The sequence below is a fragment of the Lynx canadensis genome, chromosome A3, assembly GCF_007474595.2.
Source record: "Lynx canadensis isolate LIC74 chromosome A3, mLynCan4.pri.v2, whole genome shotgun sequence".
Lineage (NCBI taxonomy): Eukaryota > Metazoa > Chordata > Mammalia > Carnivora > Felidae > Lynx > Lynx canadensis.
The window spans coordinates 15,196,361-15,209,152 of record NC_044305.1 but is presented as its reverse complement, the minus strand read 5'-3'; the positions used below and the strand labels follow the sequence as shown (position 1 = coordinate 15,209,152).

The window sequence follows — 12,792 nt, the reverse complement described above, 5'->3', positions numbered from 1 at the left end:
GGCCAACCCCACTGGTGTGTGTCGTGCTTGGGGAGGGAGTGGAGCCTCCTTCTGTGGCACGAGAGGGGTGGAGGTGGGGGGAGGGGTGGTGCAAATTGCCCGGCATCAGCTCCTGGGAGAAACTTGCAGGCCATGGGGAGGGAGTGGAGCCCAAGGTGGAAGGTGATCTTGCTGTTTCTTTTCTAGGTAAATAAGACATTGTTTTACCCAGTGCTTGACCGCATTGTGCTTTCCTTGGAGACTCTGATACCAGGATGCAATGGGCAGAAGGGTCTGGAGTCCTCTCTCAGGACCGATAATTAGTGTGTTGTTCTTCTCAACACTTATTTTAAGGAAGAAGAAATCGTGTCTTGGGAGAGAAGGGAAATACAAGAAGCTCAAAATCACCATAGAAGGCAAGTATCCACTTTTTTTTGAGGCTGCTGTGGCCTAGCAACGTTGCTCTTCGTTTCATACACCTTGCATACCCCAGTGCTCCAAACACACGAGGGAGCGATTTTTATTGCCACTTTGCAGCTAAAGAAATTAAGATGGATGAGGTAAAGTCACGTGTCCAAAATCGCAGAACTGGTGTTTTCAGACTCATGATGTGAATTCACGTCTATCTGGCCCTGAAGCCTCCCCCTTCCACTCCGTATGTGCAGGAGGGAGGCCTCACATCCACACATTCCGTCATCACGTCCCAAGCCCCGCAGCCCCGGCAAACCACAGAAGCACATGGACACAAAGAAATAGGCTCATTTATTTATTCACCAATTTCCTGAAAGCCTACTGTGTGCCACGCCTTCCCCCCAAGAAGATCTTAATGGTAGAACCAAGTCTTCGCCATGGAGTGCCCCAGTGATCCGAGCCCCAGACCACAGACTAGGAATCCAGAACCTCTTCTAAACGACAGGAATCAGGCTACGAGAGAAAATCAGATCAGGGCTTCAATACAGGAACCAGACAAATTATCTCCCCATTCTTCCCCCAAGAAACTTCCCTGAGACAAAGAAAATAACAAGGTGGTGATATAGTCGAAAGAGTCGTGGCATCCGGAGACTGAGTTCAAGTCTCAATTTTACTATAGAACTCTAAACTCAGAGCATTAAGCTAGATTTAAGCCTCAAAATCCACTGATCCTTTGGGCTTTGACCCTAGACAATATGCTGGAGATCATCTTAATAATAAATTCTTAGCGCACACAGTGCTTTACAAAGCGCTTTCATTATGTCCGTTTTACAGATAAGGAAACTGAGACTCAGACTTGCCGGGGGGTCCTCACCCAGAGGGGCTCGAATAGAAGCAAAGCCACGAGTGATTCTATGGAAATCCTGGCCCTGGGGCCTGGGGAGCGGTGCCCTTGAAGGACAAGGGGGCTAAGCAGAAGCTGTCCTGGGAGAGAGATCAGGAGTCCCCCTGCTCATACACAAGGGCCACCAGAGGCTTGGAACAGAGAGGACTGGTGGGCGGGGGAAAGTTGGCCCTGGGTCCCCTCCTTACCTTATTCAGGTTCCACGCAGGCTTTCCCGCACAGGCCCCTACAGCACTTGAAGTCACCCACGCACTGTTGGTCTGTCTCACAGTGGTTGGGGGGATTGAGGATCAGACAGCGGCCATTGACCACAGGACACTTGCCAGGCTTCATACACGCTGGTGAAAGTAGGGCCACAGGTCAGAAGCCTTATGCCTCGGGCGCCGCCCCCTGCTTCCTGGACTCAGCCCCAGCCCAAGTGCGCAGGGAGAATCCTCTCTTCTCCACCCCCAGCACCACCTCTTCCTTCCCAGGGCCCCTGTATCTCCTGACGGCAGGATCTGGGTCTCCCCTGACATCGGGCCCCCTCTCCACGAAGGCGACCAGTTGCCCAGTGCTGACTGGATGGGTGGCTACCAACTGCCTGCTTACCTGAATGACCAGGTGACTATAGACTGAAAAACTGACCTCCCGACACGCCGGCTGTTTCACCAGCCAGGTGAGTAAATTGCTGTCTGGGACACTGTGACTCCCTGACCGGCTGACAAATTTGACTCCACAGTTCCCGGGGAGGAGGAGACCTGGCAGGACCAGCACCCGGTCCTGTCCCCCGAGGTGCCGCCTTCTCGGGCTCACCCCCTTCCCGTGAGTCCTCCCCCGTCCTCACTTTGGTCAGAGATGACAGGGTCCAGGCATCTGATTCCGCAAGCATCGGAGCAGCAGATCTTCCTCCCTGGACACTGCCAGTCACTCTGGCACTCGGGGGTCTCAAATACGTTAAGGCATCGACCAGGTTTTACAGGAGGGCAGGCTCCAGCTTTCAACGCTGTTGGAGAGAATGTTGAGAGTTAAGGAAGGAGTTGGGTGCTGAGTAGCCATCATGACTCCGGGATAAAGCACCACTCCCCAGGAGAGACGGTCACGCAGGTGACTGTCCGCAAAGTCCAGAGGGAAATGCCTGTCTGACCTCCGTGAAGAGTGACAGGCTTGATGAAGCCACACACATGGGCAGAGAAAGTCACAGATCCTGGAAAAGAGCAAAGGGCTCCCAGCCAAGGTTTCCTGCCCCGGGGAAAACAGGTGTCCACAAAGACGAAGGAGATGGAGAGAGGTAAAGAGAGAACAAGGGCCAGGTTGAGAGGGACAGCCAGAGGCAGAGACACGGACACTAAAGGACGGAAACAGAGACAAGGAACCAGGGAGAGCCAGAAACAGATGACTGCAGATTCACAGGCAGGGTGAAGAGAGACAGGTAGGAAGAGAGGGAGTGGGGTCTGGGCCGACCAGATACTGTGTAAAAGAACACAGCCCAGGGGCGCCTGGGCGGCTCAGTGGGTTAAGCGTCCGACTTTGGCTCAGGTCATGATCTCACGGTTTGTGGGTTTGAGACCTGCGTCAGGCTCTGTGCTGACAGCTAGGAGCCTGGAGCCTGCTTCAGAGTCTGTGTCTCCTTCTCTCTCTCTGTCCCTCCACTACTTGTGCTCTTTCTCTCTCCAAAGCAAATAAATAAACATTAAAAAAAATTAAAAAAAAAAAAAAAGAAAAGGAAAAAAAAGAACACAGCCCAATGCTCAGAAGCGTGCAGAGTCCTTAGAGCCCAGATGGACATGAGCCCCCTCCCCACCTCAAGGAGGTCTCCTGAAACTAAGCTGAGAGATCAAAGCCTCTAGAAGGAGTCATCCCCCCACCACCAGGAGCCGCCACCTCTGCCCTGCAGCCAAGGGCTCCAACTCACAATTTCCAGCACCTTCCACAGTCCAAGGCACCAGGGTGCCCAGGGCAAGAAGCACGAGGGGGAAGAGGCCGCCGGACTGCATTGTGAGGTGAGGGGTGACTCTGAGTGTCAACGCCAAACCTCATTATTTATATCTTCACTAGTGGGTGTGGCCCCGGCAGAATTTCCTCGGCCCCTCCCAGCTGCGATTGCACATACAAGAAGCCGGGTGAAGACCAGCAGTCTGGTACCATGGACACAGGGCTCTTTCCTGTCCCAGACAAGACCGCGAGGCCAACAGAGTGACCGCCAGCGAAGAAATGCAAGAGGCCGGCCTGGAAGATGTCACCAGGCTGATAAGGAGGTCATCTCAGGTGTCCTGGGGGCCCCAACCTCATTGGCCTGGCGAGAGGGAGGAGAGGGCAAGAAAAGCCAGCTGCAAAGAAGCTATTTGGATCTGGAGCTGAGCGGCACCTGGCTGGCTCAGACGGGGGAGCGTGCGACTCTTGATCTCAGGGTTATGAGTTCGAGCCCCACGTCGGGGGTAGAGATTACTTAAAAAAAAATAAAATCTTATATATAAAAAAAAAAGATCTGGAGCTGAAACCACGGAGAGTGAGCTCTCAACTAAGACCTTGTGCAAGGGCCCCCTGGACTCTCAGGGATTGTGAAACTCTCTCCTGACTGCTCAATACAATTTCCTTCTCAAAAGTCCAGATGATATATCAATCAACCAACAGATATTTCCCCCAAATATTGACACCATTCTATCTCCAGTGCCTGTTCCATGCCTGATACATGGAAAGTGCTCGCTGAATGATTGTCAAACAGGCATGTCTGGCCAGCTTAGTTGGTAGAGCATGTGACTCTTCATCTTGGGGTCCTGAGTTCAAGACCCACGTTGGGTGTAAAATTTACTTAAAAAAAAATTAAAAAATAGGGGGTGCCTGGGTGGCTCAGTCGGTTAAGCATCTGACTCTTGGTACTGGCTCAAGCCGTGATCTCGCAGTTGTGGGATTTAGACCCACATCAGGCTCCATGCTGGGTGTGGAGATTGCTTGGGGCTCTCTCTCTCTAAGTGAATAAATAAACATCTTTTAAAAAATAAAATAGGCAGCTGTCAAAGAAAAAGGTAAAGAAAGAAGAGCTCTGCCCACAGAAAATCTCTTTGGAGCTCCGTTTTCCCAACTATGCAATGGGGTGATACTACCAAATCCGCCCCTCTCAGAGAGTCGTGAGATGAAGGCTGTGGAAGAACTTGAAAAAGAACAAATGAATTGTATTCCTTACAAGTGAAGGACATTGAAATGAATCTGAGAGCAAGGTGCAAACAGCTCCCTGGCCACCAGAACCAACATGTGGTTACAGTGTACAATTTGAGATGCTAGAGGGATGTTTCCTACCCCCAAAATCTACAGATCTTGCGTGATAAAAAAAAAAAAAGATGGCTGCCATACATTGAACTTACTCCGTGGGTTACCCAGTCTGCAGAGATTGCTTCTAATTATCAAGAAGATGATCATCATTTCTAAGATTCAACCCAAACCTGTCTGACTGCCCAAGCTCTTATATCGTGTGGCTCGTAGATGTTTCGGATTTCCCCATCCATTCCTCAGTGTGAAGGTTCATGGAAATCGAAATAGACATTTAGGGTTGTGGGTTGTCATGCAATAACGGCTCCACATGAACTAATTCGTAAAGTACTCTCCAACAGTCCACTGACAGCAGATCTGTCTGGGCAGAAGCCACTCTCCCGTTTACATTCTGGTGGGAAAAGAAAAGGAAGAAAATTCGTATGCCCTGGGGAAGAAGGAAACTCCAGGTGTCACTCCTAGCTCGAGCACCCAGTAGGGCAAGTAAGAGAGAGATAGAGGGTCTGACTTCCCCCCGGTGGGTAATAGCACTGTCAGCTCAAATAACCTGGCTCATGTTCAGGATTTGGGCTCTCACTTCCCCCACCTGGGCAAAGTCTGATTCCTCTCACACAGGGATGAGAGCGGGAAAAGCTGCCACACTCCCCACTTTCTCTTTCTTCCTATCTTCCCCAACGCCACAGTCCCGAGAGTGTCTGGCATCTTCTAAATATCTGCTTCTTAAAGAGTGAAAGGGAGAATGGTCCAGCTGGAATTCTTCATCTGTGATTGATTAGACAAGCCAACCCCTTTCCTGTCAGGAAGGAGTGTTGTGATCAATTGGCAATGACCGCCACGGGTGCCGTAGGAGGATAATGACATTGGGTGATCATTTCTGTCCTTCATACCATCGGTTCTCTAAGTCTTTAAATCATAAACTGTTAAGATTAAAAGAGGATTTCAGAGGTCATCTAGACCAGGGGGTCAGCCAACTACAGCCCCCAGAGCAAATTCCAGACAGCTGCCTGTTTTTCTAAATGAAGTTCTGTTGGAAACAGCCACACATTCATTTGTTTTTGTATTTCTGTGGGTACTTCCCCCCCTACAGATGGCAGAGTTGCGTAGTTAACGGCAGAGACCTAAACTTACTCCAAAGCCTAGAATGTTCACTCTCTGGTCCTTCACAGAAAATGTTTACGGACTCCTGATCTAAACCAAACCTCCAACTTGCAGGAAGCTACTGAGGCCCTCAAGAGCAGGCACAAGCCCAGAGTTGCATAATGAGTTAATTACACAGCACCAGACTGAGATTTGCCAAAACCAATTTACTGAACCCCGGAAGCTTTTTGGTGGTGGACACTTGCCCTCCTAACCGGATCTTAACCCGACACTGATTCTCTCAGCCTGCTTCACACACCCTCCGTTGCCTTCTACTAAATACTACAGATTCTTTCATTCATTAAGTTCATTCACACAGAAGTTGTTTAATGAATTCTTACTGCGTGTCAGGAGCTGTGCTAGGCCCTGAGGCGACACTGAAGAAGACACACGGGGTCAATACCACATGGTCGTTGAAAACCTAAACACAGTGGGAGTTCCCTGGGCTGGAAGAAACTCACTGAACCTCTCTGAGCCTCAGTTTCCTCAGCTTTGGTCTTGGTTTCTCCTATACCACATGGTGGCCGTGAGGAGTATTTGGCAAGCACTCAGCACAGTGTCTGGTCCACTCAGAATGGCAGACGTGTTCTTATTCATCGGTATCTGTACGCTGGGCACACAGGGAGCTGTCAGGCTCGAACTCAGCCCCAGGCCTTGGGTCTGGGCCCCGCCTGCTCTGCCCCATTAAAGGCCCAACTGAGCCTTTCAGGACAGAGCTACTTTTAGGACGTGTGGGGGCCCGGGCAAATATTTCTTGAGGGCCTTCTGTCTATAGGAACAATGATTAAAAAATATATTATAGGGGTGCCTGGGTGGCTCAGTTGGCTGAGTGTCTGGCTTCGGTTCGGGCCATGATCTCACGTTTTGGGAGTTCAAGCCCTGCGTCGGGCTCTGTGCTGACAGCTCAGAGCCTGGAGCCTGCTTCAGATTCCGTGTCTCCCTCTCTGCCCCTCTCCCGCTCACTCTCTCTCTCTCTCTCTCTCAAAAATAAATAAACATTAAAAAACTTTTTAAAATACATTACAAAATTCACTGTGCCCGTGACAGGCATTGTGATTTATTTATGAAGATTTGGAATAATGAGAGGAAGTGGCAGTGTATTTGCTTATTGTCCAATGAGAACAAGTGAAGTTTCCTCTCAGTCTCCTCACACCATTTCTTCCTCCAGGGGTCCTGAAACCAGCTCTCCACGTTGTTGTTGTTTTTTTTTTTAATAATTTTTCTTAATGTTATTTATTTTTGAGAGAGAGACAGAGTGCAAGCAGGGGAGGGGCTGATAGAGAGGGAGACACAGAATCCAAGGTGGGCTGCAGGCTCTGGGCTGTCAGCACAGAGCCTGATCCGGGACTTGAACTCACAAACTATGAGATCGTGACCTGAGCTGAAGTCGTATGCCTAACTGACTGAGCCACCTCCGGGCAGCCCTCCATGTTCTTTACGGCCAGGGGGACTAGTTTCAGATCTCCCGGCACAAGAAAAGACCGCAAACCCATTCTGACTCAGAGAGTGCCAAGGCTTTATGTTGTCTGTATTAAAACAATGTAGATGTTTGTGATGATTAGTTTTTGTGTCACCTGGCGAGGCTGTGGTGCCCCGTTGTTTGGTCAAACACCAGCCTAGGTGTTGCTGGGAAGGTATTTTTTAGACATGACTAAACATTCAAGTCAGTAGACTTTGAGCCCAGCAGATTACCCTCTGGAGTGTGAGTGGGCCTCATCCAATCAGTTGAAGGCCTTAAGGGCAAAAACAGGTTTCCCGGAGACAGGAATGTTCCATAAGACTGAAACCTAAATCCTGCCTGACTTTCTGGCCTGCTGCTCTGCAGAATACAGGCACAAGACTGCAGCATTAGCTCTTACTTGAATTTGGAGGCTGCCCTGTGGGTTTCCTACTTGCCAGCCCTCAGGATTGCATAAGCCAATTCCTTGAAATAAAGGTCACGTTCTTTCTCTCTCTTCCTCTATCTATCTATCTATCTATCATATAATAGTGCCATGTACAGTATGCGCATACTATGTAATATTGTATATGTTAATATTACACGTATCATATTGCTTGTCTTTCCACAGAGCCCTGGCCGACACAAGCCTCTTCCCCCCGCCCCCCATTCCCAACATCATTTCTTCAAAGCCGGTTGCACCATTGCCCCTAATACTGCATCATCCACTCTGCCTCCCCTCAGTACTGGCCTCCAACTACGGCTTCGAAGGTTGTTCTTTGTCGTTACCACCAGTGCAGCTCGGGGGAAGGGTCCTTGTGGCTGGTGGGTCCTGCCCACGGATGTGCTGAGTAGTGCGGCAGGGACCCAGCCCCCGACCGCCCCCCCCCCCCCCCCCCGCCGTGAGGTCTGCGCTCTCCCTGTGTGTATCCCTGAGAGGGAATAATAGAACGTGACAAAAAATACCATGACCAATCGCAGAAGAAAGGGGAAAAGTGGGGCTTTTTGCTTGGCCAGGGGTATTTTAAGTGCCTTTAATGGCATTTTCCCCTGCTTTTGAACAAAGGGCCCACATGTTCACTTTACCCCGGGCCCTACAACTTAGGTAGCCAATGCTGGAGGTGCTCAGGGGTGACGTGAGAGGGGCAGTCCATTTGCACAGGCAACGTCTGGTCCTCACCCAGCATGGCTCAAGTGTGACATGGGAAAGCACATGTCAATCAGAGGTAAAAACAAAACAAAACAAAACAAAAAAACCCCAAATCAAATCCATCAGAAGGGCCTCTAGGGTCCTGCAGGGTGACTGTCCGGGATGCCAGCAGTGAGTGGAGGTGTAGAAAATGGGAAAGAGCCTCGAAGGGGAGAAGGGAGAACCAGAATCTAGGCAGGTCTCAGGCTGGCGGTGCTTCAGCCCAATGGCATTGCTGGCACTGGCCGGCCCCAGGCAGCGGAGGGGACACAGACAATTTTTTTTGTAATGTTTATTCATTTCTGAGAGAGAGAGAGAGAGAGAGAGAGAGAGAAACAGAGACAGAGCACGAGCCGGGGAGGGGCTGACAGAGAGGGAGACACAGAATCCAAAGCAGGTTCCAGGCTCTGAGCTGTCAGCACCGAGCCTGACACGGGGCTCGAACTCACAAACCGCGAGATCATGACCTGAGCCAAAGTCGGACGCTTTACGGACTGAGCCACCCAGGCGCCCCGGGACACAGAGCATTTTGAGGAAGGTGCTCCAAAGCGCAGGGCCTGTGAGGCATGAGGCCCAGGGCAGGAGCCCCAGTGACCATGTCCAAGGAGGCCGTTTTCCAAGCTCCCCACACCGACAGCCAACAGCACCTTTGCTGTTTGACAGATAAAGTTCATTTTCTGCCTCGGTATCAAAACCAAACACCAGAACCCAAACCCTTTCAGAATCCAGAAGTCAGGAGAGCGGTTTGCCATAGCTCATTTGTGTATGGATGAGGCAGCCGCTACCCATCTCTGTGCCTCAGCGCCTCCATTTGTCCCAAGTTGCTAGCGTGACTTCGTAAGACACAACGTCACCCTGCTTCATTCAGGTCATGAACACACCCCAGGAGCCTCAGCCCGTGTTGTGACTTTTGCAGTCGCCTTTATAACTTGAAATACTCCCTCGAACAAAACATACAACATATCCAATAATGACCGGAGGGGAACCGAGACGCTGAAGCCAGGAGGGCTGGAGCCGTAGCCAGGCGAGGCGGTGAGAATGTCGGGGAAGCATACCATCGAGCTGGGACAGAAAGAGGAGACAGAGAAGAAATTAGAATGAGGGCAGGGCGGGCCATTTCAATCACCTCTGGAGATCCGTGGGGGACAAATGTGGCAGATCTCTGCGCACCTCAGGAAAAGGTGGCCTTAGCCACTTCCTTCTTAGCGTTTCTTCACCCAAGAAAATTTGAATGTTACAAGATTTGAATCTCCTCCCGAGCCACCCGTCATACTCCCGACAAAACTGGGGAGAATGAACTGTTCTGTTAGACGTCAGTGTGAATGGGTGGGGAGCTACCAGGTTAAGCAGAATCTAGGCAAAGCTGAAAAACGGCCATCCATCCAAGATGCGGCTGGAGGTACCAACCAACAAAGGTAGATCTCAAGAGTCCTCCTATCTACCCGAGAGGAGGTCGCTGTATAGATCAGCACTCTGCAGTTTATTCCTTTAAAGGCTGAGTGTCTCCCTGGGAGAGGACACCTGTTTGCTGTGAGGTTGATGAATCAGAGGCTGTGGTTTGTCGTGAGGAAATGCTGAGGGGTCTGGTAAGACCAAAAGAAAACAGGTATTGGACACGGAGAACCTGCAAGCACGACTACTTGTGGAAGGCAACCAGGGAAAGAAAAACTGAACTTTTAACTCTGGAGCAGACCTGGAAGCAGCCTGGGACCTCATTTCCCCAAGTCACTGGGCTCCAACTCCTTCCACGTGGAGTATAGTCTGGTCTCCCGCAAACATTAGACCCAGAAATCAGCCTGGGATTGATCCTGCCTTCACCACGTAAGAGCTGTATTTCTTTGGGCAGTTACAGTCACCATCCCGAACACTCACTGGGAGACATTTATTGCGGCAGTCACAGCGTCACGTGCTTTGCGTGCTCTATCACATTTATTTTTTATTTTTTTTTTACGCTTATTTATTTTTGAGACAGAGAGAGACAGAGCATGAACGGGGGAGGGTCAGAGAGAGGGAGACACAGAATCTGAAACAGGCTCCAGGCTCCGAGCTGTCAGCACAGAGCCCGACGCGGGGCTCGAACTCACGGACCGCGAGATCATGACCTGAGCCGAAGTCGGCCGCTTAACCGACCGAGCCACCCAGGCGCCCCAACATTTATTATTTTTTTATTTGTTTGTTTGTTTGTTTATTTTACGTACTCTCCACGCCCAGCACAGAGCCCAATGTGGAGCTTGAACCCACAACCCTGATATCAAGACCTGAACTGAGGGGCGCCTGGGTGGCGCAGTCGGTTAAGCGTCCGACTTCAGCCAGGTCACGATCTCATGGTCCGGGAGTTCGAGCCCCGCGTCGGGCTCTGGGCTGATGGCTCAGAGCCTGGAGCCTGTTTCCGATTCTGTGTCTCCCTCTCTCTCTGCCCCTCCCCCGTTCATGCTCTGTCTCTCTCTGTCCCAAAAATAAATAAACGTTGAAAAAAAAAATTAAAAAAAAAAAAAAAAAAGACCTGAACTGAGATCAAGAGTCCGATGCTCAACCTGCTGAGCCACCCAGGCGCCCCACATGCTTTATCACATTTAATTTTCACACGGCACTGGACAGGTGCACGTGCAGTCCCATTTTACAAATGAGGAAAACGAGTCTCCGGGAAGCTCTCCTTGCAGCGTGACAGGCGGTGGCAAGATGTTGGGTGGACGTGGCATACGGATGACCGATGGTCGGGGTCCGCCCGGCCAGGCCTGAGGTCAGTGGAGAGCATCTCTGCGGCCCACCCAGGGCTGGGAGATGATGGAGGACCCACACCTGACAGCATCATTTCTGGCCCCCAGGGCCCTGCGGTCCTCAGGAGACTGGGCCGGAATCCTTCAGTCACTGCAAGGCCTTTGCTTCCCTGGGCCTCAAATCTCCGCATCGGTAAGATCCGAGCATTGGAACCGATGATCCCTAGAGGTGGCAGATCTTGGACTTCAGTGGGGATTTGACCGTAGGAGCGCTCCCCACCATACTCAGGAGCCAGAGAGCCCAATCTTCCCAGAGAATAATCCTAGAAATAGACATGATGCATGCAGAATCTCACAGGCAAGCAAGCACTTTCACAGTCCATCCTAAAGAGAAGAAAAGGGAACCTCAGAGAAGTCGGCCCACTTGCCCGGAGATGACATGATAGCCAGTCAGCGGCACAGTGAGTCTGCAGAATTCAGCGACGCGCTGCCTCGTTCTGGTCCCTCCGAAGGCTTCACTCCCAGACCCAGGCTGGAGACGCCCAGATGACCCCTGAGGCTCTAAAACAGAAAGCAAGAGTGATGCAGAAAGGCAGAGAGAAGAGCAGAAGCCCTGCTGAGGGGTGAGAGGTTGGGCAGCCCCCCACCCACGGGCCCCGAGTACCAGGACACCGCGGCCACCAGAGACGTCAATTAAAAGGAGTGGGATGATGTAGACCAGACCTCCTCCTGACATACGGGAGGGGCATGTTGCTTTCCCTCATGGTTCCTTGTGGCGCCTGAAATATCCTTGGCCCTGACCACCCTTTCCTCAAAGTCTGGGATGATGAACTCCTTCCCTGGAAAGGCACCACTGAAAACTCTCCAGGCTTCACCTCAGCTGGAGAGAACGAAGCCACAGGCTGGAAACCAGAAGCCCTAACACCCACCAAGCACTCCAGGAGTCAGCTCCCTGCCTGGGGTGGTGGACATCGTCCCTGCCACCTACCTTAGTCCCAGGGCCAGCTCTTCACAGGAAGAGCAGGGTGGGCCTGGAAGCAGGGTGGGCCACAGTCAGCGCTAAAGCTTACCTGGCCAGCAGGCCGCCTGGGACACTGAGGGACTGGGTGGCTAGGTGGTTGGTTTGCTGACTGACCGACTGACTGATCGTGGAATGACAGACTGAAATTCACAAAGCCAGGAGAGAAGGGGGTCTGGCTGTGCAGTTCCTTCCCTACCCCCCAATCTGCCTTCCACGTGTTCTGAGATTCTGTGATCTCAGACTCTGACCTTCCTGGTCCCTCTTTGCCTAATCAGGATCTAATCACCTAAGCCCAGAATCACCTAATCCTGATATTTGTGGCCACAAATCCGATGCTGATATTCCTGTTTCTCCAGCAATTCTGGTCACTCCTGCAGTTGCGGGTGTGGCATTCGGGGAAGAGGGAGCCAGCTTCTGAGAAGGCAGATCAAAGATTCAGGGGGATTGTTGAGGCTTGAAACACCATTCTTGACCCTGAACATTAGGACGTACTTCCCATAGCAAGAGGGAGATGGTGGCCTCAAAGCCAAAGGAAGGATTAGCAGCTGGGACGCTCGGGACTGCGGAAGCAGGAGTAAAGAACAGCCGGTTACCTGGCTAAAGGAGAAATGGTACCCAAGGACAAGTACAGGGCCCCTAGTCAGGGCTTTCATCCCAGGGAAGGTCAAAGACCCCCAGAGCCAGAGAAACAGAAACCAGCAGAGTGACAGAGATGGGAGAAAGGCAGAGAACAGAGTTATGGTTTAAGAA

General features: G+C 51.3%; 1 protein-coding gene across 1 annotated transcript; it reads right to left on the bottom strand.

The window, feature by feature from the left end:
* Positions 1-588: 588 nt before the first annotated feature.
* On the bottom strand, positions 589-3,270 carry SLPI (secretory leukocyte peptidase inhibitor). Its single transcript, XM_030308961.1, has 4 exons — positions 3,189-3,270; positions 2,121-2,279; positions 1,483-1,632; positions 589-903 (listed from the first exon to the last, which is right to left on the bottom strand). Exons 1-3 carry the CDS (start codon positions 3,268-3,270, stop codon positions 1,484-1,486), a joined length of 390 nt encoding a protein of 129 aa, XP_030164821.1. The 3' UTR covers positions 589-903; position 1,483.
* Between the last annotated feature and the right edge of the window lie 9,522 nt (positions 3,271-12,792).